The sequence below is a fragment of the Heterodontus francisci genome, unplaced genomic scaffold (genome assembly GCF_036365525.1).
Source record: "Heterodontus francisci isolate sHetFra1 unplaced genomic scaffold, sHetFra1.hap1 HAP1_SCAFFOLD_674, whole genome shotgun sequence".
NCBI classification, from domain to species: Eukaryota; Metazoa; Chordata; class Chondrichthyes; order Heterodontiformes; family Heterodontidae; genus Heterodontus; species Heterodontus francisci.
In genome coordinates, this window is record NW_027141531.1 from 560,273 (window position 1) to 584,537 (window position 24,265).

General features: G+C 47.6%; 1 protein-coding gene across 3 annotated transcripts; it reads left to right on the forward strand.

The window, feature by feature from the left end:
* The first annotated feature begins 6,975 nt into the window (after positions 1 to 6,975).
* LOC137363989 (peptidyl-prolyl cis-trans isomerase-like 3) lies at positions 6,976 to 24,215 on the forward strand. 3 transcript variants are annotated; one of them, XM_068027482.1, is made up of 6 exons: positions 6,976 to 7,055; positions 7,652 to 7,726; positions 15,969 to 16,062; positions 20,172 to 20,239; positions 20,421 to 20,539; positions 22,955 to 24,215. In XM_068027482.1, exons 1-6 carry the CDS (start codon positions 7,044 to 7,046, stop codon positions 23,079 to 23,081), a joined length of 495 nt encoding a protein of 164 aa, XP_067883583.1. In that variant the 5' UTR covers positions 6,976 to 7,043; the 3' UTR covers positions 23,082 to 24,215. The 3 variants fall into 3 exon arrangements, with proteins under 3 accessions (XP_067883583.1, XP_067883584.1, XP_067883586.1); XM_068027483.1 differs by lacking the exon at positions 6,976 to 7,055 and adding an exon at positions 7,494 to 7,559 and having other exon boundaries at positions 22,955 to 24,214; XM_068027485.1 differs by lacking the exon at positions 6,976 to 7,055 and adding an exon at positions 7,551 to 7,569 and having other exon boundaries at positions 22,955 to 24,214.
* The last annotated feature ends 50 nt before the right edge of the window (positions 24,216 to 24,265 follow it).

The window sequence follows — 24,265 nt, forward strand, 5'->3', positions numbered from 1 at the left end:
TCTTAAATGGGCAACTCCTTATTTCGAAACTGTGTCCCCTAGTTCCAGATTCCCCCACGAGGGGAAACATCCTCTCAGCATCTACCCTGTCAGGCCCATTCAGAATCTTGTATGTTTCAATAAGATCACCTCTCATTCTTCTAAACTCCAAGCAGTTTAGGCCCAACCTGTTTAACCTTTCCTCAGAAGACAACCCCTTCATCCCAGGAATCAGCCAAGTGAACCTGCTCGGAACTGTTTCCAATGCAAATATATCCTTCCTTAAGTAAGGTGACCAAAGTTGTACACAGTACTCTAGGTGGGTCTCACCAATGCCCTGTATAGTTGTAGCAAGACTTCCTTACTTTTATACTCCGTCCCCTTTGCAATAAAGGCTGACATTTCAGTTGCCTTCCTAATTACTTGCTGCACCTGCATGTTAACCTTGTTGTGTTTCATATACGAGGACACCCAAATCCCTCTGTACTGCAGCATTCTGTAGTTTCACGCCGTTTAAATAATATTTTGCCTTTTTATTCTTCCTACCAGGGTGAACAACCTCACATTTTCCCACATTATACTGCATCTGCCAAAGTTCTGCCCATGAGCTGGATTTTACCAGCCCAATGGAGACGGGCTGGGAGGTGGGAAGGATGGTAAAATAGTGCTGGGAGGGTAGCCCGACATGTTCCACCGCTATGGGATATTCTCAGCAGTGACTTGACTTCCCACCTCCGGTCTGCAGGCAGCCAATTAATCCAATTAATTGGCCTAGTGATGGCCATTATACCACGATGCTGAGATTTTACTGCCGTCAGAACAGCCCCCCGCCACGTGGAGAGATACCGGCTACATTTCCCAGAAGCTCCATGTCCCAAGGAGGGGACCCTCCAGCGGCAATGCCATCCTCGCGGCTCTGACGCTGGAGAATTCACACCTCTGATCACCGGGGCCTGCCTGCCCAACCTCGACACCTCAAAAAATTTCTTCCCAGCCGTACGAGGGCGCCTAAACATGGACGCGCACTCTCCTTCTCCCTGCAGCCTCAGCAGCGGCCACCTCTATCAGTGGTGCTGCCAAGGCTGCAGAGCTGCCAGCCCTCTGATTGGCAGGCTGTTGTCTTTCATTGGATGGTGGTCCTGCCATTGGATGGTGATTCCACCATCCACCCGCGCACGCCCGGGACCTGCATTCAGTCCCAATGTCAGGACTCGCAGTGTACCGGTAAAATTGTGGCCTTTGTGTCCTCAACACAATTTGCTTTCCCACTTACCTTCGTATTTTGGGATAGGCACCAACATATTGCACTGCAGGCATGTGACAGAAACATTTACTCGGCCAAGGACGTGGGGGCAATTAATTTGTATATAAAGTCTATAGCCAACTTTTTTTTAATTCATTCATGGGATGTGGGCATCACTAGCGAGGACAGCATTTTTATTCCCCATAACGAATTGCCCTTAAGAAGGTGGTGGTGAGCCACCTTCTTGAATTGCTGCTGTCCATTTGGGGTAGGTACACCCACAGTGCTGTTAGGAAGGGAGTTCCAGGATTTTGACCCAGGGACAGTGAAGGAACGGCGATATAGTTCCAAGTCAGGATGGTGTGTGACTTGGAGGGGAACTTGCAGGTGGTGGTGTTCCCATGCATTTGCTGCCCTTGTCCTTCTAGTTGGTAGAGGTCACGGGTTTGAAAGGTGCTGTCTGAGGAGCCTTGGTGCATTGCTGCAGTGCATCTTGTAGATGGTACACACTGCTGCCACTGTGCGTCGGTGGCTGAGGGAGTGAATGTTTGTGGATGGGGTGACAATCAAGTGGGCTGCTTTGTAGTGGATAGTGTCAAACATTTTGAGTGTTGTTGGAGCTGCACCCATCAAGGCAAGTGGACAGCATTCCATCACACTCCTGACTTGTGCTTTGTTGATGGTGGACAGGCTTTGGGGAGTCAGGAGGTGAGTTACTCACCACAGGATTCCCAGCCTCTGACCCGCACTTGTAGCCATGGCATTTATATGGCTATTCCAGTTCAGTTTCTGGTCAATGGTAACCCCCAGGATGTTGATAGTGGGGGATTCAGCGATCGTAACGCCATTGAATGTCAAGGGGAGATGGTCATTGCCTGGTACTTGTGTGGCACGAATGTTAATTACCACTTATCAGGCCAAGCCTGGATATTGTCCAGGTCTTGCTGCATTTCTACACGGACTGCTTCAGTATCTGAGGAGTCACGAATGGTGCTGAACATGGTGCAATCATCAGCGAACATCCCTACTTCTGACCTTATGATTGAAGGAAGGTCATTGATGAAGCAGCTGAAGATAGGCCTAGTACACTACCCTGAGGAACGCCTGCAGTGATGTCCTGGAACTGAGATGATTGAACTCCAACAACCACAACCATCTTCCTTTGCGCTAGCTATCACGCCAACCAGCGGAGAGTTTTCCCCCGATTCCCGTTGACTACAGTTTTGCTAGGGCTCCTAGATGGCAGTCACTCTCATCTCACCTCTGGAGTTCAGCTCTTTTGTCCATGTTTGAACCAAGGCTGTAATGAAGTCAGGAGCTGTGTGACCCTGGCAGAACCCAAACTGAGCTTCAGCGAGCAGGTTATTGCAAAGCAAGTGTCGCTTGATGGCACTGTCGATAACAACCTCCATCACTTTGCTGATGATCGAGAGTAGACTGATGGGGTGGTAATTGGCTGGGTTGGATTTGTCCTGCTTTTTGTGTACCGGACATATGTGGGCAATTTTCCACATTGCCAGACAGATGCCAGTGCTCTAGCTGTACTGGAACAGTTTGGCTAGGAGTGCAGCAAGTTCTGAAGCACAGGTCTTCAGTACTATTCCCGGAATATTGTCAGGGCCCATAGCCTTTGCAGTATCCAATGCCTTCAGTCGTTTCTTGACATCACATGGATGAATCGAATTGATGCTGGTGACTTCAGGAGGAGGCTGAGATGGATCATCAACTCGGCACTTCTGGCTGAAGATTGTTGCAAATGCTTCAGCCTTATCTTTCGCACTGATGTGCTGGGCTCCCCCATCATTGAGGATGGGGATATTTGTGGAGCCACCTCTTCCAGTTAGCTGTTTAATTGTCCACCACCGTTCACGACTGGATGTGGCAGGACTACAGAGCTTAGATCTGAACCATTGGTTATGGGATCACATAGCTGTCTATTGCATGCTGCTTACGCAGTTTGGCATGCAAGTAGTCCTGGGTTGTAGCTTCACCAGGTTGCCACCTCATTTTGAGGTATGCCTGGTGCTGCTCCTGGCATGCCCTCCTGCACTCTTCATTGAACCAGGGTTGGTCTCCTGGCTTGATGGTAATGGTAGAGTGGGAGATATGCTGGGCCATGAGGTTACAGATTGTGGTTGAGTACAATTCTGTTTCTGCTGATGGCCCACAGCACCTCATGGATGCCCAGTTTTGCATTGCTAGATCTGTTCGAAATCTATCCCATTTAGCACGGTGGTAGTGCCACACAACATGATGGAGGGTATCCTCAATGTGAAGATGCGACTTTGTCTCCACAAGGACTGTGCGGTGGTCACTCCTACCAATACTGTCACAGACAGATGCATCTGCAGATTGATGAGGACGAGGTCAAGTATGTTTTTCCCTCATCACCTGCCGCAGACCCTGTCTAGCAACTATGTCCTTTAGGACTCGGCCTGCTCGGTCAGTAATGTTGCTACCGAGCCACTCTTGGTGATGGACATTGAAGTCCCCCACCCAGAGTACATTCTGTGCCCTTGCCACCTTCAGTGCTTCCTCCAAGTGATGCTCAACATGGAGGAGTACTGAGTCATCAGCAGAGCGGGGGGTGGTGTAGGTGGTAATCAGCAGGAGATTTCCTTGTCCATGTTTGACCTGATGCCATGCTCTCTCTCCCTCTCTGTGTCCATCTCTCACCCCTCTCTCTCTCTCTCCCTCTGTGTCCATCTCTCACCCCTCTCTCTCTCTCTCCTCTCTGTGTCCATCTCTCACCCCCTCCCCTCTGTGTCCAGCTCTCTCCCCTCTCTCCCTCTTCCCCCCCCTCTGTCCATCCCTCTCTCCCTTCTCTCTACCTCTCTCTCTCTCCCCTATCTCTCTCCCCCACTCTCTCTCTCCCCTCATCCACTCTCTCCCTCCCCTTTCTCCTCTTTTTCTGCCTCTCTCTCTCTATCCCCCTCTCTCCCGCTCCCTCCCTTTCTCTCGCCCCCCTCTCCCCTCTGTCTGTCTATCTCTCTCTCTCTGACAGTTGCAGAGAGCGGGAACTCTCTCCAGAGCAGCTTTGTGATTGGTCAGTTTTTAAAAAAAGTTCACAGCCTTCAGTTTCACAGCTGACAGGGTTTTGGAGCAGTAACAGTGGCTTCCGAATTCCAGACAAACCGCTGTTCCTGCTCTAAAAACCTGTCAACTGTGAAACTGATGGCTGTGAATTTTTTTGAAGTCGGACTTATCTGGAAAGAAGACGTCAATGAGAAATTTCTCATTCCTGAAATTACCAGTCACGGACCTCAAAATCTTTACCACGGACACTGATGTCCACGTTGCCAACCCCTGTTTGTATCGTTAGCAAATTTGGTTCCAATGAACTCAGTCCCTTCATCCAAGTTATTAATATAGATTGCAAATAGTTCAGGCCACTCTTGGTGATCGAGATTGAAGTGCCCCACCCAAAGTACATTCTGTGCCCTTGCTATCCTTAGTGCTTCTGCCAAGTGGTGTTCAACATGCAGGAGTACTGATTCATTAATGAGGTGGTAATCAGCAGGAGGATTTCTTACCCATTTTTGACCTGATGCTACAAGACTTCATGGGGTCAGGAGTCAATGTTGATGACTCACAAGGGCATCCCTCTTGGCTGTATACCACTGTGCCAACACCTCTGGTCAGTCTGTCCTGCCGGTGAGACAGGACATACCCAAGGATAATGATGAAGGAGTCTGAGACATTGATCGGTATTATCCTGTTCACATGACTATGTCATACTGTCCAAATCTTAACACAAATCACCAGATGAGTGGGGAGGGAGTGCCTTTGTGGATTCAGGTGCATGGATCAATGTGGTTAGTCCGTCCCATTCTATTCTTACTAGACTTTTCCCTACTAGTTTATTACAACTGAGTGGCTTATAGGCCATTTCAGTGGGCAGTTAAGAGGCAACCACATTGCTAAGAGTCACATGTAGGACAGACCGGGTAAGGATGGAAGATTTCTTTTCCTTTAGTGAACTAGATGGTTTTTTACAACAATCTGGTAGTTTCATTGGTATTTTACTGATATTAGCTTTTTTATTCCAGATTAACTGAGTTGAATTATTGAGTTTTTTGGGAGAGGGCAAATAAGGCAAGGGAATACACAATAAATGGTGGGATACTGAGAAGTCTAAAGGAACAGAGGGACATGGAGTGCATACCCATAGATCCCTGAAGGTGGCAGGACCGGCAGATAAGGTGGTCAAGAAGTATATGGGATACTTGTTGTAATAGTGCATTTATCATGTTAAATATAATCATTTAAATATATTTATGCTAATATGTATGTCATTACAGAAAGTGATGCAATATCACATGATTCAGTTCTCCTGCACAGACAGTTAGCATATGTAGGCTGAAGCAACAAGTCTCCATTAAAGCTCTGCATTCAACCTTTATGCCTGCCCTTCAGTTTTGTTTGTATTAATCTAGACAGAGATAATACAATATGGTGGCAGTGGTAGTGAGTCGACAGCATTGATCAGCAGCTGAAAACAACAGTTCAAGTCAGAGGCCCTTACTGAAGCTGTACGACCGGATCACAGCTCTCACATCAGGAGAGCAACAGTGTGAGTAGAAATTGAAGGTGATCTGGGTGCACTCCCAGTCTTGCCCTGAGCATCAAGACAAAATTATCAGCAGTTTCAGCTGCAGAGATCACAGCAGTGTCATGTTTGCCGTGGATCCCTTCCCGCAGTTGCTGCACTTTCGCACCATTAGGAGACCCCAACGTCAGGGCCCCTCCCGCCTGCAAGGTCACGAACCCGCACTGTAGCGGCACAGCTCAGGGCGCGGCTCCTGCTCAGCTCCACAGACATCGCAGCTTGCTGCAACTTTCAAAGCAATGTTTGCTCCTTGGGGGAGAAAAGAGTAGAGGCTTAGACAATGGCAGGCAAATTTCCAGAGATGGACTGGAAAGCACCTGATGTCCCAGGAGAATTCAAATTGTTTAAACTGAGGATTGAACTATGTTTCCTAGACCACAAAGTTGTGGATGCTGAGAAACAGGTGATCAAAATCAAGATTGCCATAGGAAACGAAGGTCTGATCGAACCATCAGCTTGAGATTAAAGTTAATTTCTGAGTACACTGCCTGAAACTCATGCTGTGTGGACAGAAAGCCAACAAGAGCTTAGACAACTTTATTAATAATAGAGAGAAAGCAAGAGAATGCGACTTCTCTGATACTGAACTCTCAGAACGAATTATGGAGTCGGTGATCGCCTCCACTCCTAAAGGCGTTCCAGAAAGACCTCCTGGAAAAGCCAAAGGGACATGGCATAGGGAGTATGCTACACGAGAGACGCAGATGCGAGACAATTATCACAGGGAGACAGTGTTTGCAAACCTTAGGGTATCATTTCCAAGGCACCGAGGCAGAACAACGTGTGCAGTAACTGCAGGCTCTCCCACCAACCACATAGATGCCTGGCATATGCAGACATGTGCAAGCTATGCAGGTAATATGGTACTGGGCCAAACTTTGCAGAAGATCCAGCAGCAGGAACACGGGGCGAAGCCAGAGTGAGCAGTGTTCAAACCGCAGAAGTACACCACCCAGAGGCGAAGGGAGATGAGACACCTCCAAGCATTGCCAGAAGCATAGACCCATTCACGACATGGGGGAATGCTTGACCAAAATGGATGAGGTGGATCAAGGTGAAGACACTACGGCTGAACAGCTGTTTCACACGATCACCTTAACAACAGGTCGATTCCCTTAACAAGACTCCAGAGCATCTGCCCCAATAAGGCTGGGAGTGAAGATTGACACTGGTGCAAGTGCCAATACTCTATCTTTCCACATCCTCAAGGACATGGACCACGAGGCATGGATGGGGTTGTTTTTCTTTGGAACAGAGGAGGCTGAGGGGAGATTTCCTCAGAAGGAGTGATTTCCCTTGACTGAGAGATCAATAACCAGGCGCATAAATTTAAAGTGATCTGAATAAATGAATTGGAGAGGTGTTGAGGAGTTGTTTTTTCACCAGAGGGTGATGGCGATCTGCAACTCACTGCCTAAGGCAGAAACCCTCAACTCATTTAAAAAATACCTGTAGTGCCGTAATGTACAGGGCCACGGACCGAGCAGGACAGTGGGACTAGGCTAGAGAGCTCTTTTTCTGGCTGCCACAATCAGGATGAGTCGAATGACCTTCCTCTGTGCTGTAAATGTTTATGATTCTATATTTCTATGTAAATGAAACCCGAGCGGTTTTCATGACGGGCCGGAAATGGCTCCGAACGGAGGATTTATCCGGCGGGACCGGAAGTAGGTTCGGGCGGAGAGTTTATACCAAAGGACCGGAAGTTGGGTGCCGGGGAGCGTGATGGTCAGTGAGGGTTGGTAGTCGGGATTACGGGATGGGGCTGGGTTTGTTGCCCTGGTGACGGGTTGGTGTTTGATTGTGTGACTGTGTTTCAGGCGCTGACCATCCGCACGGAGCTGGGAGACATGAAGGTGGAACTGTTCTGTGAGCGGACACCCCGGGCCTGTGAGGTGGGTGTCTCTGCTCGCTAATGCTAGTTGGTATGGGTATGGGTGCTGGTGCTGGGTTTGGGTACGGGTGCTGGTACTGGTATGGGTATGGGTATGGGTGCTGGTACGGGTATGGGTGCTGGGTTTGGGTATGGGTGCTGGTACGGGTATGGGTGCTGGTGTTGGTACTGGTGCTGGGTTTGGGTATGGGTGCTGGTACGGGTATGGGTGCTGGTGCTGGGTTTGGGTACGGGTGCTGGTACAGGTACTGGTGCTGGTACGGGTGCTGGGTTTGGGTATGGGTGCTGGTACGGGTATGGGTGCTGGGTTTGGGTATGGGTGCTGGTACGGGTGCTGGTGCAGGTATGGGTACTGGTGCTGGGTTTGGGTACGGGTGCTGGTACGGGTGCTGGGTTTGGGTATGGGTGCTGGTACGGCTGCTGGTGCTGGTACGGGTGCAGGTGCGGGTACTGGTATGGGTGCGGGTGTTGGTACTGGTGTTAAGGTGCTGGTGCTTGGTTCAGTATTGCTCTGCCTGCCAGTAGCCTGTGTTGCTTCCACTGCGATGTTTTTTTCCTGGACTTCACATGTCTCTGCTAGTTAGGTGGCACAATTGATCAAGTAGATTGGGTAGGAGGAAGAGAACAGTAGTTAACTGATATAAAAACAAAAACAGCTGGAAATACTTTCATCAGAACAGTTCTGATGAAAGGTCATCGACCTGAAACGTTATATTTTTCTCTCTTCGCTGATGCTGCCAGACCTGCTGAGTATTTCCAGCACAGAATACAAAAACAAGGAAGTCATGCTAAACCTTTACAAATTACTGATTGGGCTTCAGCTGGAGTGTTATGTACAATTCTAGGCACCACACCTTAGGAAGAATGGAAAGGCCTTGGAGAGGGTGCAGAAGAGGATGACACCAGGGATGAGGGAGTCCAGTTATGTGGAGAAATTGGTGAAAGTGGGATTGTTCTTAGAGCAGAAAAGGTTAAGGGGCAACCAATTAAAGGTATTCAAAATTATGAGGGGTTTTCATACAGCAAATAGGGCAAAACTGTTTCCTCTGATAAGCGGGTCAGTAACCAGAGGGCACAGATTTAAAATAATTGGCAAAAAAAAGCTGGGGGAAATTGGGAGAAATGTTTTCACACAGAGGGTTGTTAAGATCTGGAAGTAGTAATCCAAAAAGCAATTGGACATGTATGTGAAGAGGACCAAATTTCAGGGTTATGGGGAAACATGCTGTGATGTGGGACATATTTAGATAGCTCAATAAGAGAACCAGCAGAGACCTGATGGGCCAGCTTGCCCAGCCTGTGCTGTAAGAATCTATGAACCTTAAAATCCGAACCAATAATAGACCATTGAGGAGTTAAATCACAAGGCTGTCCTTCGCACAAAGTGTAGTCGAAATCAGGAACAGTCTCCCAAAAAGCTGTAGGTGCTGGATGTCTATTCAAGATTGAGTGTGTTTTTTTTGAGGTAAGGGTATCTTGTGATTTGGAGCAAAGACGGGTAAATTGAGTTGAAGTACAGATCAGCCGTGATCTCATTGAAAGGTGGAACAAACCCGAGGGGCTGAATGGCCTCTTCCTGTTTCTAAGTTCTTGAATTTATCCCATTGGGATCTATTTCCTTTCTCCCTGCTGGACTTCAAGTACAGTACTGGTGGCTACAGGTCTGTCACTGTATAAAATTGAGGTACCGTATTGGTGGGTACAGGTCTGTCACTGCATAACCCGGGTACGGTACTTGTGGGTACCAGTCTGTCACTGTAGAACCTTAGGGGAAAGTACTGGTGGGTACAAGTCTGTCAGTGTGTAACGGGTACAGTACTGGTAGGTACAGGTCTGTCACTGTGTAACACTGGAGTAATGTACTGGTGGGTACAGGTCCATCCCTGTAACATGGGTAGAGTACTGGTGGGTACAGGTTTGTCACTGTAACACTGGGGTACAGTACTGGTGGGTACAGGTCTGTCACTAACACGGGTACAGTATTGGTGGGGACAGGTATGTCACTAACACGGGTACAGTACTGGTGGGTACAGGTCTGTCACTAACACGGGTACAGTACTGGTGGGGACAGGTCTGGCACTGTAACACTGGGATACAGTACTGGTGGGTACAGGTCTGGCACTGTAACACTGGGGTACAGGTCTGTCACTAATACTCGGGTACAGTACTAGTGGGTACAGGTCTGGCACTGTAACACTGAGGTACAGTACTAGTGGGGACAGGTCAGGCACTAACACTGGGATACAGTACTGGTGGGGACAGGTCTGTCACTGTAACACGGGTACAGTACTGGTGGAGACAGGTCTGTCACTAACACTGGGGTACAGTACTGGTGGTTACAGGTCTGTCATTGTAACACGGGTACAGTACTGGTGGGTACAGGTCTGTCACTAACACGGGGGTACAGTACTGGTGGGGACAGGTCTGGCACTGTAACACTGGGATACAGTACTGGTGGGTACAGGTCTGGCATTGTAACACTGGGGTACAGGTCTGTCATTAACACTGGGGTACAGTACTGGTGGGTACAGGTCTGGCACTGTAACACTGAGGTACAGTACTAGTGGGGACAGGTCAGGCACTAACACTGGGATACAGTACTGGTGGGGACAGGTCTGTCACTGTAACACGGGTACAGTACTGGTGGAGACAGGTCTGTCACTAACACTGGGGTACAGTACTGGTGGTTACAGGTCTGTCATTGTAACACGGGTACAGTACTGGTGGGTACAGGTCTGTCACTAACACGGGGGTACAGTACTGGTGGGGACAGGTCTGGCACTGTAACACTGGGATACAGTACTGGTGGGTACAGGTCTGGCATTGTAACACTGGGGTACAGGTCTGTCATTAACACTGGGGTACAGTACTGGTGGGTACAGGTATGGCACTGTAACACTGGGGTACAGTACTGGTGGGTACAGGTCTGACACTGTAACACTGGGGTACAGGTCTGTCACTAATACTCGGGTACAGTACTAGTGGGTACAGGTCTGGCACTGTAACACTGAGGTACAGTACTAGTGGGGACAGGTCAGGCACTAACACTGGGATACAGTACTGGTGGGGACAGGTCTGTCACTGTAACACGGGTACAGTACTGGTGGAGACAGGTCTGTCACTAACACTGGGGTACAGTACTGGTGGTTACAGGTCTGTCATTGTAACACGGGTACAGTACTGGTGGGTACAGGTCTGTCACTAACACGGGGGTACAGTACTGGTGGGGACAGGTCTGGCACTGTAACACTGGGGTACAGTACTGGTGGGGACAGGTCTGGCACTGTAACATTGGGGTACAGTACTGTATAACACTGGCTCGGAAGATCAAGATGTAGAATCATTTTGGGTGGAGATAAGAAATAGTGAAGGAAAGAAGTCGCTGGTGGGAGTAGGTTATAGGTGCCCTAATGGTAATTACACTGTCGGACAGAGTATAAATCAAAAAATAATGGAGGCTTGTAAGACGTGTACTGCAATAATCATGGTTGATTTTTAGCTTCATTTCGTTTGGACGAATCAAATTGGCAAAGGGAGCCTGGAAGATGAGTTCATGGAGTGTATTCAGGACAATTCCTTCAAATGATACGTTCTGGAACCAACCGGGGAGCAGGATATTTTAGACCTGGTAATGTGTAATGAGGCAGGATTAGTTCATGACCTTATAGTAAAGGATCCTCTAGAATTTCACATTCAGTTTGAGGGTCAGAAGCTAGTATCTTAAATTTAAATAAAATTTAAATGTCCACGTTGCTGGGAAGAATAGGACAGCAGAGTATTTAAATGGAGAGAGATTTTGGAATGCTGCGATACAGGGTTGGCATAGTGGTAATGTCATTAGACTAGCAACACAGAGCCCCAGGCTTTGGGAACATGGGTTCAAATTCCACCATAGCAGATGGTGGAATTCAATGAAGAAATCTGGAATTAAAAGCTCGTCTAGTGGTGACCATGAAACCATTGTCAATTGTTGTAAAAACCCATGTGGTTTACGAATGTCCTTTCGGGAAGGAAATCTGCTGTCCTTACCTGGTCTGGTCTATATGTGACTCCATACCCACAGCAATGTGGTTGACTCTTAAATGCCCTCTGAAATAGAGCAGCAAGCCACTCAGTTGTATCAAACTACTACAAAGCCTGAGGAAGGATATGAAACCATCAACCGAGACACCAAAAACAACCACGGCAAACCCAGCCCTGTCGACCCTGCAAAGTCCTCCTTACTAACATCTGGAGCTAGTACAAAAGTTGGGAGAGCTGTCCCACAGACTAGTCAAGCAAAAGCCTGACATTGTCATACCCACGGAATCATACTTTACAATGTCCCAGACACCATCATCACCATCCCAGGGTATGTCCTGCCTCACCGGCAACACCAGGCATACCTCAAAATGAAGTGTCAGCACAGGACTACTTGCATACTAAACAGCGTAAGCAGCATGCAGTAGACACGGCTAAGTAATCTCAGAACCAACGGATCAGATCTAAGCTCTGCAGTCCTGCCAGATCCAGGCGTGAATGGTGATGGACAATTAAACAACTGACAGGAGGAGGAGGTTCCACAAATATGCCCACCCACAATGATGGGGGAACCGAGCACTTCAGTGCAAAAGACGAGGTTGAAGTATTTGCAACAATCTTCAGCCAGAAGTGCTGAGTGGGTGATCCATCTCGGCCTCCTCCTGTAGTTCCCAGCATCACAGATGCCAGTCTTCAGCCAATCCGATTCACTCCGTGTGATATCAAGAAACTGCTGAAGGCACCGGATACTACAAAGGTTATGGGCCCTGACAACCTTCGCAATAGTACTAAAGACTTGTGCGCCGGAGCTAGCAACCCACCCCGCCCTCCCACCCAGCAAAGCTGTTCCAGTACAGCTACAACACTGGCATCTATCTGGCAATGTGGAAAATTGCCCAGGTATGTCCTGTGCACAAAACGTGGGACAAATCAAACCCGACCAATTACCGCCCTATCAGTCTACTCTGGATCATCAGTAAAGTGATGAAAGGTTCGTCGACAGTGCTATCAAGCGGCACTTGCTTAGCAATAACCTGCTCACTGGTCCAAACATGGATAAAAGAGCTGAACTCTGCAGGTAAGTAAAAGTGACTGCCCTTGATATCAAGACAGCATTTGACTGAGTCTGGCATCAAGGAGCCCTAGACTGGAGTCAGTCAGAATCATGGAGAAAACTCTCTGCAGGTTGGTGTATACTTAGCGCAAAGGAAGATGGTTGTGGTTGTTGGAGGTCAATCATTTCAGTCCCAGGACATTACTGCAGGAGTTCTTCAGGTCCTAGGTTCAGCCATCTTCAGCTGCTTCATCAATGACCTTCCCTGCATCATAAGGTCAGAAGTGGGGATGTTCGTTGATGACTGCACAATGTTCACCATTCGCAACTCCTCAGATACTGCAGCAGCCTATGTCCAGATGCAGTAAGACCTGGACAACATCCAGGCTTGGGCCGATAAGTAGCATTCGTGCCAGGCAATGACCATCTCCAACAAGAGAGAATCTAACCATCTCCCCTTGATGTTCAATGGCATTACCATTGCTGAATCCTCCACTATCAACATCCTGGGGGTTACCATTAACCAGAAACTGAACTGGACCAGCCATATAAATACTGAGGCTACAAGAGTGGGTCAGAGGCTAGGAATTCTGCAGTGAGTAACTCACCACCTGACTCCCCAGTGCCCATCTACCATCTACAAGGCATAAGTCAGGAGTGTGATGGAATACTGTCCACTTTCTTGGATTGGTGCAGCTCCAACAACACTCAAGAAGCTCAACACCATCCAGGGCAAATCCAGCCCCCTTGATTGACACTGCATCCACCATGTTCAACATTCACTCCCTTCACCACTGACGTGTAGTGGCAGCAGTGTGTACCATCTACACTGCAGCAATGCACCAAAGCTTCTTCGACAGCACCTTCCAAACCTGCGACCTCTACCACCTGGAAGGACAAAGGCAGCAAACACATGGGAACACCACCACCTGCAAGTTCCCCTCCAAGCCTCTCACCATCTTGACTTGGAACTATATTGCCGTTCCTTCACTGTCGCTGGGGCAAAATCCTGGAACCTTTCCTAACAGTGCTACACCCCAAGGACTGCAGCAGTTCTAGAAGGCAGCTCACCACCACCTTCTCAAGGACAATTAGGGATGGGCGATCAATGCTGGCTGAACCAGCGGCGCCCACATCCCATGAGCAAATAAAGAGGAGGGATCTGGGTGTCCTTGTACATGAATCACAAGTCAGCATGCAGCTACAGCAAGTAATTAGGAAGGCAAATGGAATGTTGGCCTTTATTGCAAGGGGGATGGAGTATAAAAGTGGGGATGTCTTGCTACTAGAGTACTACTAGCTACTAGTACACCTAGAGTATTGGGTTCAGTTTTGGCCTCCTGATAAGTAGGGATATACTTTCATTGGAAGCAGTTCAGAGAAGGTTCACTGGGCTGATTCCTGGGATGAGAGGTTTGTCTTATCAGGAATGGTTGAATAGGTTGGGCCTATACTCAAGGGCGTTTAAAAAAAATGAGAGGTGATCTTATTGAAGCATAGGATTCTGAGGGGGCTTGACAGGGTAGATGCTGAAAGGATGTTTCCCCTCATGAAGCAATCTAGAACTATTTATTTATTTTATTTAGAGATACAGCCCTGAAACAGGCCCTTCGGCCCACCGAGTCTGTGCCGACCAACAATCACCCACTTATACTAATCTTACATTAATCCCATATTCTCTACCACATCCCCACCATTCTCCTACCACCTACCTATACCAGGGGCAATTTATAATGGCCAATTTACCTATCAACCTGCAAGTCTTTGGAGGTGGGAGGAAACCGGAGCACCCGGTAGAAACCCACACAGACACAGGGAGAACTTGCAAACTCCGCACAGGCAGTACCCAGAACTGAACCCGGGTCACTGGAGCTGTGAGGCTGCGGTGCTAACCACTGCGCCACTGTTTCGAAATAACGGTCTACCCTTTAAGAGGGAGATGAGCGAAATATAAGTGAGTGGGCAAAAATTTGGCAAATGGAGTATAATGTGGGAAAATGTGAACTTCTCCACTTTGGCAGGAAGAATAGGAAAGCAGCATGTCATTTAAATGGAGAGAGATTGCAGAACTCTTGAGGTACAGAGGGATCTGGGCGTCCTGGTACATGAAGCGCAAAAGGTTGGTATGCAGATAAAAGAAGTGATTAGGAAAGCAGATGGAATGTTGTCGTTTATTGCAAGGGAAATGGAACAGAAAAGTAGGGATGTTTTGTTACAGTTGTCTAGGGTATTGGTGAGACCACATCTGGAGTATTGTGTACAGTTCTGGTCTCATTTAAGAAAGATTCTAAATGCATTAAAGGCAGTTTAGAGAAGGTTCACTCGACTGATACCTGGCATGGGGGGTGTTATCGTTTATGAAGAAAGACTGGACAGGTTGGGTCTGTATCCATTGGAGGTTAGAAGAATGAGAGGTGATCTTATTGAAACATACAAGATCCTGAGGGGACTGGACAGGGTGGATGTTGAAAGAATGTTTCCCCTTGTGGAAGAGACCAGAACTAGGGAACACAGTTTAAAAATAAGGGGTCGCCCTTTTAAGATGGAAATGAGGAGAAATTTTGTTTCTGAGGGTCATGAGTCTATGGAACCCTCTTCCCCAAAGAGCAGTGGAGGCAGGGTCATTGCATGTTTTCAAGGCAAAAGTAGATAAATTTTTGACTAACAAGGGAGTCAAAGGGTATCGGGGAAGGCGGGAAAGTGGGGTTGAGTCCACAAACAGATCAGGCTTGTTCTAATTAAATGGCGGAGCAGGCTCGAAGGGGCCGAATGGCCTACTCCTGCTCCTAATTCGTATGTTCATATGAGGAGAAATTTCTTCTCTCAGAGGGTCTTTAATCTTTGGGTTTGACTTCCCGAGAGAGTGGTGGAGGCTGGATCATTGAATATATTCAAGGCTTAGTAAGGCAGATTTTTGATATACAAGTAAGTCGAGGGTTAAGGGGAGGCAAGCAGGAAAGTGGAGTTAAGGCCACAATTAGATCAGCCATGATCTTATTGAATGGCGGAGCAGGCTTGAGGGACCGAATGGCCTACTCCTTTTTCTGATCTGATGATGGGTACAGGTACTATACACTGTATAGCACTGGGGTAGAGAGCTGCAGTTTTCACTTGTGCCCTTCCTCCCGGTAACACTGATTTGTACTCCTGTTTTCCCTCCTGACTGTAGAATTTCCTGGCGCTGTGTGCTAGTGATTACTACAATGGGTGCCTATTTCACCGCAATATCAAAGGCTTCATTGTGCAGACCGGAGACCCGACAGGTAACTTTCCCACCATTGGTGGCTGTGGTTTCAGCCGCCTGTGCCCTCAGCTCTGGAATTCCCTCCCTAAATCTCTCCACTTCTCCATCTCTCTCTGTTCCTATGTATGTATGTTCCTTTAAGACACTGCTTAAACATACCTCTTTGACCAAGCTTTTGGTCACCTGTCCCAATATCTCAGTGTCACATTTTGTTGGAAGAACAAAGAACAGTACAGCATAGGAACAGGCCATTCGGCCCTCCAAGCCTGCGCCGATCTTGATGCCCGCCTAAACTAAAACCTTCTGCACTTCCGGGGCCCATATCCCTCTATTCCCTTCCTATTCATGTATTTGTCAAGATGCCTCTTAAATGTCGCTATTGTTGCTGCTTTCACCACCTCCCTCGGCAGCAAGTTCCAGGCACTCACCACCCTCTGTGTAAAGAACTTGCCTCGCACATCCCCTCTAAACTTTGCCCCTCTCACCTTAAACCTATGTCCCCTAGTAACTGACTCTTCCACCCTGGGAAAAAGCTTCTGACTATCCACTCTGTCCATGCCACTCATAACTTTGTAAACCTCTATCATGTCGCCCCTCCACCTCCGTCGTTCCAGTGAAAACAATCCGAGTTTATCCAACCTCTCCTCATAGCTAATGCACTCCAGACCAGGCAACATCCTGGTAAACTTCCTCTGTACCCTCTCCAAAGCCTCCACGTCCTTCTGGTAGTGTGGCGACCAGAATTGCACGCAATATTCTAAGTGTGGCCTAACTAAAGTTCTGTACAGCTGCAGCATGACTTGCCAATTTTTATACTCTATGCCCCGACCGATGAAGGCAAGCATGCCGTATGCCTTCTTGACTACCTTATCCACCTGCGTTGCCACTTTCAGTGACCTGTGGACCTGTACGCCCAGATCTCTCTGCCTGTCAATAGTCCTAAGGGTTCTGCCATTTACTGTATACTTCCCACCTGCATTAGACCTTCCAAAATGCATTACCTCAGATTTGTCCGGATTAAACTCCATCTGCCATTTCTCCGCCCAAGTCTCCAACCGATCTATATCCTGCTGTATCCTCTGACAATCCTCATCATTATCTGCAACTCCACCAACCTTTGTGTCGTCTGCAAACTTACTAATCAGACCAGCTGCATTTTCCTCCAAATCATTTATATATACTACAAAGAGCAAAGGTCCCAGCACTGATCTCTGCGGAACACCACTGGTCACATCTGTCCATTCAGAAAAGCACCCTTCCACTGCTACCCTCTGTCTTCTATGACTGAGCCAGTTCTGTATCCATCTTGCCAGCTCACCTCTGATCCCGTGTGACTTCACCTTTTGTACCAGTCTGCCATGAGGGACCTTGTCAAAGGCTTTACTGAAGTCCATATAGATAACATCCACTGCCCTTCCTTCATCAATCATCGTCGTCACTTCCTCAAAAAACTCAATCAAATTAGTGAGACATGACCTCCCCTTCACAAAACCATGCTGCCTCTCGCTAATAAGTCCATTTGTTTCCAAACGAGAGTAAATCCTGTCCTGAAGAATCCTCTCTAATAATTTCCCTACCACTGACGTAAGGCTCACCGGCCTATAATTTCCTGGATTATCCTTGCTACCCTTCTTAAACAAAGGAACAACATTGGCAATTCTCCAGTCCTCTGGGACCTCACCTGTAGCCAATGAGGATGCAAAGATTTCTGTCAAGGCCCCAGCAATTTCTTCCCTTGTCTCCCTCCGTATTCTGGGGTAGATCCCATCAGGCCCTGGGGACTTATCCACCTTAATGCTTTGCAAGACACCCAACACCACCACCTTTTTGATAATGAGATGACTGAGACTATCTACACTGCCTTCCCTAGGCTCATCATCCACCAAGTCCTTCTCTTTGGTAAATACTGATGCAAAGTACTCATTTAGTACCTCGCCCATTTCCTCTGGCTCCACACATAGATTCCCTTCTCTGTCCTTGAGTGGGCCAACCCTTTCCCTAGTTACCCTCTTGATCTTTATATATGTATAAAAAGCCTTGGGATTTTCCTTAATCCTGTTTGCCAATGACTTTTCATGATCCCTTTTAGCCCTCCTGACTCCTTGCTTAAGTTCCTTCCTACTGTCTTTATATTCCTCAAGGGATTCGTCTGTTCCTAGCCTTCCAGCCCTTACGAATGCTTCCTTTTTCTTTTTGACTAGGCTCACAATATCCCACGTTATCCAAGGTTCCCGAAACTTGCCAAACTTATCCTTCTTCCTCACAGGAACTTCCTGGTCATGGATTCTAATCAACTGACGTTTGAAAGATTCCCACATGTCAGATGTTGATTTACCCTCAAACAGCCGCCCCCAATCTAAATTCTTCAGTTCCTGCCTAATATTGTTATAATTTGCCTTCCCCCAATTTAGCACCTTCACCCAAGGACTACTCTTATCCTTATCCACAAGTACCTTATAACTTATGGAATTATGGTCACTGTTCCCGAAATGTTCCCCCACTGAAACTTCGACCACCTGGCCGGGCTCATTCCCCAATACCAGGTCCAATTCTGCCCCATCCCCAGTTGGACTATCTACATATTGTTTCAAGAAGCCCTCCTGGATGCTCCTTACAAATTCTGCCCCATCCAAGCCCCTAGCACTAAGTGAGTCCCAGTCAATATTGGGGAAGTTAAAATCACCCACCACTACAACCCTGTTACCTTTATATCTTTCCAAAATCTGTCTCCATATCTGCTCCTCTACCTCCCGCTGGCTGTTGGGAGGTCTGTAGTAAACCCCCAACATCGTGACTGCACCCTTCCTATTCCTGAGCTCCACCCATATTGCCTCGCTGCATGACCTCTCTGAGGTGTCCTCCCGCAGTACAGCTGTGATATTCTCCTTAACCGGTAATGCAACTCCCCCACCCCTTTTACATCCCCCTCTATCCCGCCTGAAGCATCTAAATCCCGGAACATTTAGCTGCCAATCCTGTCCTTCCCTCAACCAAGTCTCTGTAATAGCAACAACATCATAGTTTCAAGTACTAATCCAAGCTCTAAGTTCATCTGCCTTACCTGTTATACTTCTCGCATTGAAACACATGCACTTCAGACCACCAGTCCCGCTGTGCTCCGCAACATCTCCCTGCCTGCTCTTCCTCTCAGTCTTACTGGCCTTATTTACTAGTTCCCCCTCATTTATTTCACTTGCTGTCCTACTGCTCTGGTTCCCACCCCCCTGCCACACTAGTTTAAACCCTCCCGAGTGACGCTAGCAAACCTCGCAGCCAGGATATTTGTGCCCCTCCAGTTTAGATGCAACCCGTCCTTCTTGTACAGGTCCCATCTGTCCCTGAAAAGATCCCAATGATCCAGATATCTGAAACCCTCCCTTCTACACCAGCTGTTCAGCCACGTGTTTAGCTGCACTATCCTCCTGTTTCTAGCCTCACTGGCACGTGGCACAGGGAGTAATCCTGAGATTCCAACCCTAGAGGTCCTGTCTTTTAACTTTCTACCTAACTCCCCAAACTCCCCCTGCAGGACCTCGTCACTCTTCCTGCCTATGTCATTGGTACTGATGTGTACCACAACCTCTGGCTGTTCACCCTCTCCCTTCAGAACGCCCCCTGTCCGTTCAGAGACATCCCTGACCCTGGTACCAGGGAGGCAACATACCATCCTGGTGTCTCTTTCACGTCCACAGAAGTGCCTATCTGTGCCTCTGACTATAGAGTCCCCTATAACTATTGCTCTTCTGCGCTTTGTCCCTCCCTGCTGAACAACAGTGCCAGCTGTGGTGCTACTTCTCTGGCTGCTGCTGATTTCCCCTGATAGGTCATCCCCCCAACAGTATCCAAAACGGTATACTTGTTAGAGAAGGGGATAGCCACAGGGGATTCCTGCACTGTCTGTCTGCCCCTTCTAGCGGTCACCCATCTATCTGCCTGCACCTTGGGTGTAACCACTTCTCTAAAACTCCTGTCTATGACACTTTCTGCCACCTGCATGCTCCTAAGTGCATCCAGTTGCCGCTGCAACCGATCCTGTGAAGCGCCTTGGGATGTTTTATGATTTTAAGGGTGCAATATAAATACAGTTTTTCTCTGGTTACTTGCCTGCGCTGTTGTTTTTACCCACAGGCACTGGGAAAGGAGGATCCAGTATCTGGGGGAGAAAGTTTGAAGATGAGATAAATGAACATCTTAAGGTGAATAAATACTTTATTTATAAACCTTCTGTCTCATCAGAGTGGGGTTCCCGGGGAGTGACCCTGATTTCAAAGTCTGGTTTTCAGGGAGTGACCTGAATCTCAGAGTGTGGCTCCCTGCCAGTGGCCCTGGCCTCCAGAGCGTGGCTCAATTCATCTACCTGTTTATGCTCTATTTCAGCACAATGTCCGAGGGGTCATTTCCATGGCAAACGGTGGTCCCAACACCAATAGTTCCCAGTTCTTCTTCACATATGGGAAGCAGCCTCAACTGGACATGAAGTACACAGTGTTTGGCAAGTAGGTTTGTTCATATAAGATCTTCCTGCAGATGCTAGCTCCTTGACTGCATTGTTCAGCTTCTCTGTTCACACAGGGGAATGTGCAGAATAAAAAAAACACCAGAACAGCCACAACACAAGCGCCTGCCTCCCACTGATCAGGTTGTTCCTTTTGGACAATAGCATAATAAATTACTGGTATAATATGTTTCTTTGTCTATATTTATAATGGGAATTGCCCATGTAAACGTGTTACTCTGTATTTACCCTGCCCAGAGCTACTACAGCACCACCAACTAGCAGACGTGTGTAATTACAGTGTGACACATTTACATAAGCAGAGTTACGCTGTACCTTGCCTTAGATATTCCCCCACGTACAGCGGCGCTGATCTTCTCTATAAGTAATCTGAGCATCATCCATTGAGTGGTGTGCCTCTACCGCCTGATATCTACCCATACTATCGAACACAGTGGGTAACAACAATGATGCCTGGTGATTGGAAGTGTAATTTGTATCTTTCACACATTCCCCTGCATACACCTCTTCAACCTTCTGAAAGCCACAATGTATGTCATATATTAATATAGATACATGCCGGGTGTGTGTGAGTCAGTGTGGCCCAGTCATGTGGGCTGGTGGGGTTCGAGTGTGCGGGCTTGCAGGGACAGGTGTGTGTTCTGGGCCTGTGGGCCAGCGGGAGACGGGTGTGTGGACTGGGCTTGTGGGCTGGCCCACACATGAATCATGAATTAGTGTTATTTGTAAACTGCAGTGGGAGTTTCCTGTGCAATGCGGGGCCTGAATCTGTTAAGCTGGTTTATGAGCTCTGAATTTAGCTTTTGCGTTAAAGAGGAGCTGTGAGGTGAGTTTAGTTTAGAGATACAGCACTTTAACAGGCCCTTCGGCCCACCGAGTCTGTGCCGACCATCAACCACCCATTTATACTAATCCTACACTATTCCCGTATTCCTATCACATCCCCACCTGTCCCTATATATTTCCCTACCACCTACCTATACTAGGGGCAATTTATGATGGCCAATTAACCTATCAACCTGCAAGTCTTTGGCATGTGGGAGGAAACCGGAGCACCCGGAGGAAACCCACGCAGACACAGGGAGAACTTGCAAACTCCGCACAGGCAGTACCCAGGATCGAACCCGGGTCCCTGGAGCTGTGAGGCTGCAGTGCTAACCACTGCGCCACTGTGCCGCCCATTTGTGTTCACTGATCATGTCTGCCTGTTAATAGTGTTACAACCTCAGTAGAGGCTGTTTTAAAACGAGATATGAACTCCCAAGACCGATTAAAGAATTACACGGAAAGATTTCACATTTCAAGACTTTTACGATAATAACGAAACTAAAAATCAACAATAACTAAATAGTACTTAGTAGGTAGCTAATACACTAAATTACAGAGAAAGGTATTTCCTGTTAACTTATTAATACACTTGAAAACCCCACACCATATTTGTATGTTAAACAGTGTTCTCATCGAAAAGGTATCCTTGCAGTTTATTGTCCCAAATTCCTCCCAGTCGCAATGGGTTGGATCTCCTAGTGTCCTTCTCAAAGCCAATGTCCTCTTCACTCACTTCTTCCGAGCACATTTGACTTGGACTTCCTTTATTAAGGCAATCTCTTGTGCCCCCCGTTGTCTTTTCTCCTTCGCAAACCTCAACTTTTTAAGTCTTGGCCTTTTGCTGTATCAGTGATCTGAAAACAGTTGCTTTTCTCCCTCGTCAGGTTGCGAAGCTCTGCTTGCTGGTCCCTTTCTTCCTGTCAGCCTGCCTGACCTAGGAAAACCTGTTGAATTTATTCAGGTCAAAAGTCAATAGTCGTTTGCCTTTTACAATTATCAGAGCCCATAAGTATGACCGTAGCAAAACCACCTGGGGCCTTCCTTTGTTCCGAGGTGTTAAAGATTACAACTTGAATTTGCACTCATTTTACACTCCCAATAGTGAGCAGCTTGTGTAATAGTCCCAAACATAGGAATAGGCGGAGACCATTGAGCCTCTCGAGCCTGTTCTACCATTCCATGAAATCATTGCTGATCTGTGACCTTATTCCACATTCCTGCCTCTGCTCCATGTCGCTTAATACCTTTGATAACAAAAATCTATCAATCTCAGTTTTAAAATTTACGATTAATCTAGCATCAGTTGCCATTTGTGGACGAGAGTTCCAAACCTGTACCAACCTTTTGTGTGTAAAAGTGTTTCCTAATTTCACTCTAATTTTTACACCATGACACCTAGTCCTAGCCTCTGCGGAAATAGTTTCTCTCTCCACTCAAAATGTTCACCTTAATATCTTGAAAACTTTGATCGGATCACCCATTAACCACCTAATTTCCTGGAAATACAACCCTAGACTATGTATCTCTCCTCATACACTCTCTCTCTCTTCTTCCCCCTTACCCCCAGGGTAATCGATGGGCTGGAGACTCTCGATGAGCTGGAGAAGCTGCCGGTGAATGAGAAGACATTCAGACCACTGACTGATGTCCACATCAAAGATGTTGTTATTCACGCCAATCCATTCGCATTCTGATCTTGGGCATGGCTGATGGACCACAGGCAGCTGTGGGACTGAGGACTCTGAGTAAGATGATAGGATTCCACTGAGAGACAGTAATGAGGATCAGATCAGAGAGCTGCGCTCTTCATGATCCACCAATCAGACCTCGGAATTTCCCACTGCATGATTGGACCACGGGCAGGGCGGCGCCTACTTGTCACTCACTGTCTCCTCTCCCTTTCCTCTATCCTTCACCTCTCTTCCCCCTCTCACCACCACTCCTTTCTCTCCCGCCTTTCTGCCTTTCTCTCTCCTTGCCCTCTTATCTCTCTCTCTCTCTCGTTAACTGCCTCTCTCTCCCCCTCCCCCCTTGCCTGTCTCTCTCTCCCCCTCCCCCCTTGCCTGTCTCTCTCTCTCTCCCCCTTTGCCTCTGTCTCTCTCTCCTTGCTTGTCTGTATGTCTCCCTCCCCTTGCCTGCCTCTCTCTCTCTCTCTCCCTGTTTGTCTCTTTCCCATCTATGTCTGCCTTTCCCCCTACCTCCCTCCCTTGTTCTCTCTATTTCCCCTTTCTCTCTCCCTGCCCTCCTCCCTCTCTCTCTCCCCTTTCTCCCCCCCCCCCCTTGATAATCTCCCTCCCTCATTTGATTTCCTAGACCCATGATTGGATGGAATTGCAAATTGAAATGTGTTAAACTGGAAGATGCTGGGACTGCTTGGACAGTCCGTGTCTGAGGAAAGAATGGACACATTAAAGCTTCAGTTGTTAAACCCTTTGACAGAACGTACCCGCTGACTCTTCTCAGCTCTGTTTTTATTTCAGATTTCCAGCAGGATTTGACTTTGTTATATTTTGCCTCGTCCTTCTTTTCCACACCATGAAGGCATCATGAAGGTTCCCTAACCCACCCCAATCGTCTCCAGCTGGATCCTGTGTTTTATCATTGTGTCAATGAGCCAGCAGCAGGGAGCTGTTGGTATGGGCTGTTACTGCACTGGGGGTGATGCAGTTAATAACTGGAGCATCAATTATTTGTTGCCTCTTGTATAAAGCATTGAGTCTGCACTGTGTTTAGTTTTAAATAAACTGGGGTGTTTTTGTGGAGTTCCTAAAGTTGGACTGACTTGAAAAGAATATTTTTATATACAAGTTGAAATATAAAGCCTAATTTCTGCGTAATTTGTGTTAAGGGTGGTGATCTTTGTCAGCTGACATTGATA